At 37.3% G+C, this 6000-nt stretch overlaps 1 protein-coding gene across 3 annotated transcripts in view; it reads left to right on the top strand.

Annotated features, from left to right (window-relative positions):
• Positions 1-5762: 5762 nt before the first annotated feature.
• LOC106868930 (small ribosomal subunit protein mS39) overlaps positions 5763-6000 on the top strand; it is a 36448-nt gene continuing 36210 nt past the window's right edge. For all 3 annotated transcript variants that reach the window (XM_089362336.1, XM_089362335.1, XM_089362334.1), the window contains exon 1: positions 5763-5841. In XM_089362336.1, the coding sequence (XP_089218462.1) occupies positions 5816-5841 (26 nt within the window). In that variant the 5' untranslated portion in view covers positions 5763-5815. The remainder of the gene's footprint in view (positions 5842-6000) is intronic.

The raw sequence follows: 6000 nt of genomic DNA, 5'->3' as shown, positions 1-6000 counted from the left end.
GCGATGTTGGGGGGACAAACATATATACACACACACACACACACACATATATATATATATATATATATATATATATATATATATATAGATATATATACATATATACGATGGGCTTCTTCCAGTTTCCGTCTACCAAATCCACTCACAAGGCTTTGGTCGGCCTGAGGCTATAGTAGAAGACACTTGCCCAAGGTGCCATGCAGTGGGACTGAACCCATGACCATGTGGTTGGTAAGCAAGCTACTTACCACACAGCCACTCCTGTAAAAATACAAGGCAATGCCACACCATGGCCGCAGTCTAATGACTGAAATAAATAAAAAAGATAAAAGAAATAAAAATATTTTGTGTATTGTAGGAATATAACCAATTTATTGCAGGTGAACTTTAATAATAAAATTTTATATGGCCCCCTTCCCAAGGATCATATGGATAGACCCTGGTTAAGAACCACTGTTGTATAGTATGCAAGACCTGAAGGTGCTTACCCTAGCTTTTATAGTGTTAGAGCAGACGGTTACAAGCTTTTAACCTTTGCAAGAAAGTAACTAAGCATTGCCAGTGCATCTGTTGCCTATAGCAGTGACTTACATAATTTCTTAGATAATTTATTTAAAGCTATATAGACAAGGCTATAAAATACTAAGTCACTTTACCAGAGACACAATGCCACACCAGCAATGGAACACAGAGTATAAACTACTTTTGGAAGACATACAGACTCAGAAATAACACGGGCAGTAGTGACTCTCGTAATTAACAAAATAAAACCAGCCAAATACCTCTGAAACTAAACTGTTTTCTCAAATGACAATATATTACTGTAAGCACTTTGCTTCAGTTTCTTCATTTCAGTTTTTTCTTGTTAATCTCTTTTAAACCTTTTCCCCAGTATTTTCAGTTAATCTCTGACAAAATGATTTAACATTTGCTGGTCTAGTTTACCTAGCTAAAAATAGATCATATTAGGAAACACAACCACTTCTATAGTCAACTGTTCAACTGGTAATGCTCATTTTACATCTTCCAACAGGGCAAAATTTGGATACTTTAACACAATGGTTGCAATTTCATGGATGTTATTTTATTGCTTTCCTGGACAAATGGTCCTGAAATAGTACCCAGTAGCACACTGATGCATTGCAGTTTGGAAAAAAATATAATTTAAAGCTTTAGAAAATTCATATTAATGCTTCAGTATCTTGAACTTACCTATCAACAATATATATACATTAAGTATGATACGTAGATGGCTATTTTAATATAGTCCTGTTTCAATTGTATCTTTTATCTTTTATTACTTATTTTAGTCATTGAACTGCGGCCATGCTGGGCCACCATGTTGAAGGGTTTAGTCAAGCATATTGATCCTCAGTGCTCTATTTTTTTAAAGTTTGGTACTTATTCTGTCAGTCTCATTTGCCAAACCGCTATGTTATAAGGGATGTAAACAAACCACAACAACAACACATACACAAAGACAAACTCACACACATACATTATGGGCTTCTTTCAGTTTCCATCTACCAACTCTAGCCACAGGGCTATAGTGGAAGACACTTTCCCAAGGTGCTACACAGTGGGATTGAACTTAGAACCATGTGAATGGGAAGTATGGATTGTCATTTAGATTGGTGGCTATTTGTCAACTAGTAAATGTTTTATTACCTGTTTCATATGTATTAAAGGTGACAGATATCATCAACACATGTAGCTGACTGTGAGTACACATCACTGACAAGGCCCAACAAGGTCATAATACATCTGGTATTCTAGCGAGTTGCTGCTGAGATGATTTTTCACCTCCCTCTGGTACATATTGTGTTTTTAAACACATTGTGTCCATAAGAAATGTTATCTCTGAACAAATACTGCAGTAATTTGCCTGTCCCTTATGTACATACATTAAATATGATACATAAGTGACTATGCTATTCATAATTTTGTTATACAAAAGTAGTATGAAAAAAATCAAGTAAGCAATAGTCTTTATATATATATCGCAGAATAATGCTAATAATATAGCCTGAACAGGATAAACTACCCTTATTTTGCAGAGAAAAGTGTAGGTGGCTAGCTGTGGACTCGAACTCATATCCCCGTGATTACATGTCACAATGCTTTGACTGAGAATTAAAAAAAAATCACTTCTTTAACTTTCCAAAAAGACATTTCAATGCTTCTAAAAGCAAGCTTCGTTTGTTTATTTACGTTTGTCGTAATTTGAATTTATATATATATTTTTAGAAATTTTCAACTCTGAAACAGTTTTTAATTTTTAAATTCTCCATGTGAGGTGCACTAGTAAATTTTAACTTTCCATTTGTAGTATGTGAGTAATGTTTTTTATTTGACATCCAGTTCACTACAAACTCAGTCAAAAACATTGGAGATTATAGCCTTAGACAGTCTCACTGCTTTGCTTTCTTAAATATAGTATAAATTCAATGAACAATAAGAAAAAAAAAAGGACAACAAAGAAAAGACAGAGTTTGACAAATAGGGTATTTCCATTAATGCTTTCATAGTAAGAGACAGTGCCTTAACGTTTTGGACTTTAGTTCTTCATCAGAAGAGAGAAAGAGAGAAGAAAAGAGGCAGTGGGAATGAGAATTAGGCAATTAAAAAAACATGTAACAAACTGAGACAACTCCTCATGCTTTATATTCTCTGTTGAATTCTCAGATACAAGACAAGCAACCAATCTTTAAAAGAAATATAATTCTTATATAAGTGTGCAACTGGTACTTATTTTCATCAACCTTGATGGAATTTGAGACCAGAATTAAAAACACGAAATGCCACTAAGCATTTTGTTCTGTGGGCAAACAATTCTGCCAGCTTGCTGTCTTAAATGGCTTCACATCTTGGCATATGGCTGGTAATTTTGAAGGAAGGAGGAATTCAAATTCATTGATTGTAGAGCTCATCATCATCATCGTTTAACATTCGCTTTCCATGCTAGCATGGGTTGAACGATTTGACTGAGGATTGGTGAAACCAGAAGGCTGCACCAGGCTCCAATCTGATTTGGCAGAGTTTCTACAGCTGGATGCCCTTCCTAATGCCAACCACTCCAAGAGTGTAGTGGGTGCTTTTACGTGCCACCGGCACGAAGGCCAGTCAGGAGGTACTGGCAACGGCCACGTTCGAAATGGTGTATTTTACGTGCCACCTGCACACGGGCCAGTCCAGCGGTACTGGCAACAAACTCGCTCAATCGGTATTTATTATATTGATTCTGAAAGGATGAAATGCTAAGTTAACCTCAGTGGAATTTGAACTCAGAATGAGTCACTCGAAATACCTCTAGGTGTTTTGTCCAATGCACAACGACTCTGCCAGCTCACCAACTTTGAGAAAAAGTAATAATGCAACCCAATTATTGTATGATAAATGGTTCAGTGGTTAGAGCGTTGGGCTTACACTCATGAGGCAGTGAGTTTGATTCTCGGACTGGGCTGTGTGTTGCATTCTTGAGTAGGACACTTTATTTCACGTTGCTTCAGTTCACTCAGCTGTAGAAATGAGTTGCGATGTCATTGGTGCCAAGCTGTATCGGCCTTTGCCTTTCCCTTGGATAACATCGGTGGTGTGGAGAGGGGAGGCTGGTACGCATGGGCGACTGCTGGTCTTCCATAAACAACCTTGCCCAGACTTGTGTCTTGGAGGGAATCTTCCTAGGTGCAATCCCATGGACATTTATAACCGAGGGAGGGGTGTCTTTACCCTTTACCCATCCAACCTAAATGAAGTCTGACCATTTAATGTTGTCATTCATTTTGATTATGGTAATTTCTTTAATTTACAATAGTGATTCTTAACTATTATTTGTCCATGGACCCCTTTAATCCCTATTTCACTGAGATGGACCCCCCCCCCCCCGCATAGCCATTTGATGTTTAAAAAATCCTTTTATATTTTCATAATTAAATATTATCCGGTATTGTATAAAGATATTGCTGAAATATTTTGTGTTTTGTAGAAGTAAGACCAATTTATTGGACATAAACTTTAACAACAAAATCTTATAAGGACCCAAAAGGGTCAATGGACCCACTAGGGTCATATGGAGCCTGAGGGTCACATGAACCCTAGTTGAAAACCAGTGATTGAGAAGAATTAGCTCTCGAAATGATCAAGCAATCATTTAAACATCAAACGGTTCATAAAATCTGAAGGTAGTCTAGTAATGAAGCACACCTACACAAATGTGCCCCCCCCCCCCACCGACTCACTCATGATATATCAGTATGTATGTGTGCGCGCTCACTGCTTTTTGTTTCCACATGAAATCCCGATAAAATCGCAATCTTTACTACCTGAAAGGTATTTGTAGAGAGTTTCTTTAAAAAATACCCATGTTATCTGTAAGTTATGAGGAAACAAAGTCGAATCAAGTGAACTATCTGAAACTCCTCCGAAAACAATAAATTCCCAATATAATCATAATTCGCACCATCTAAAGGGTGTTTGCAGAAAATTTCATTTAAAGATAATCATTTTTCTGAAAGTAATGAGTAAAAATCGGGATGCAGCACAATTGTGTATGTATGCCTAATTGAGTAAGTACAGAATCACTGGACTGATAGCTTGCAAATATTTAAAGTATATTTAATACAAAATATATAAGATCTCAGAAGTATTCCGAGTAATATAGATCAACTTTAAACACAATCGTTCACGAAAGCTGAAGGCAATTTAGTACTAAATATTTAATATTTAGTCCTCAAAGGTATTTAGCGCGAGGCCTCTGACAATGCGAGGTCCATTGCATCATATGTTCTCTCTTATTACTAGGTCAATCAAGTACTGTCGATAACTGATGGAATCATTCAAGGATATTGTCGGGAAATAGAAAAGAGAAAGAAAATGTGTGATCTTGTCCATACATTAGAAATAATAACAATTATTACTCTTATTCTGAGGTAGAAAAAAATGGTAAATTTTCAGATAAATTGCCTTACAGTGTTTAGTTTCGTCGTTCTTAGTTCAAATCCTGTCACGGTCGACTGTGCTCTTCACCCTGCAAAGTGGATAAAACAAGCAGCAGTTGTGCATTGCAGATAATTATTTCGAACCACTACACTTATACCTGGTAAATTTGTAGCGTTGCGTAATAATTTATTATTAAATCTTTCATCGTGGAGGTGCAATGGCCCAGTGGTCAGGGCAGCGGACTCGCGGTTTCGATTCCCAGACCGGGCGTTGTGAGTGTTTATTGAGTGAAAACACCTAAAAGCTCCACGACGCTCCGGCAGGGGATGGTGGCGAACCCTGCTGTACTCTTTCACCACAACTTTCTCTCACTCTTACTTCTTGTTTCTGTTGTGCCTGTAATTCAAAGGGTCAGCCTTGTCACACTGAATATCCCCGAGAACTGCGTTAAGAGTACACGTGTCTGTGGAGTGCTCAGCCACTTGCACGTTAATTTCACGAGCAGGCTGTTCCGTTGATCGGATCAGCTGGAACCCTCGACGTCGTAAGCGACGGAGTGCCAACAACAACAACAAAAATCCTTCATCAATTACATTTGACATATATTAGCACCGGTAACATTCAGCGATGTTTACAGGAAAAGAATTACCAATGACACCGGTTCAGCTAAGGTTCCTAAAAGCAGAGTGTTCCATATTTCTTTTTAACTTTATTTATTTATGATCAAGTCAATAATTAGTACAAGATGTAAACTTGTATCTGTTTCCTCAACGACTTGGACCCATTAACTTTCCGACAACCCGGTTTCGCAAACCGGATGTTGTAGTCACGTGTTTAACAGATTTGACCCCTGCATGGCGAACTTGGTGTCCTAGCAATGTCGTCTACAATACTAAGTCTCAAGTACGTTCTTTCTTTTTTTCTCTGATTTCATTTTGTTCATTATTCATTTTCTATCAAGTTTATACTTCTGTTAAATCTCATCTCTTTCATCTCGATTGATTTGTATTATACGAAGCGCTTCATCTCTACCAACGTTCCCTTTAATTTGTTTGCTGTCAG

This window comes from Octopus bimaculoides, chromosome 14, assembly GCF_046866305.1.
Source record: "Octopus bimaculoides isolate indiv1 chromosome 14, ASM4686630v1, whole genome shotgun sequence".
In the NCBI taxonomy this organism is placed as follows: domain Eukaryota; kingdom Metazoa; phylum Mollusca; class Cephalopoda; order Octopoda; family Octopodidae; genus Octopus; species Octopus bimaculoides.
Note: the sequence above shows the minus strand (reverse complement) of the source record. Positions and strands in the feature narration are given on the sequence as shown.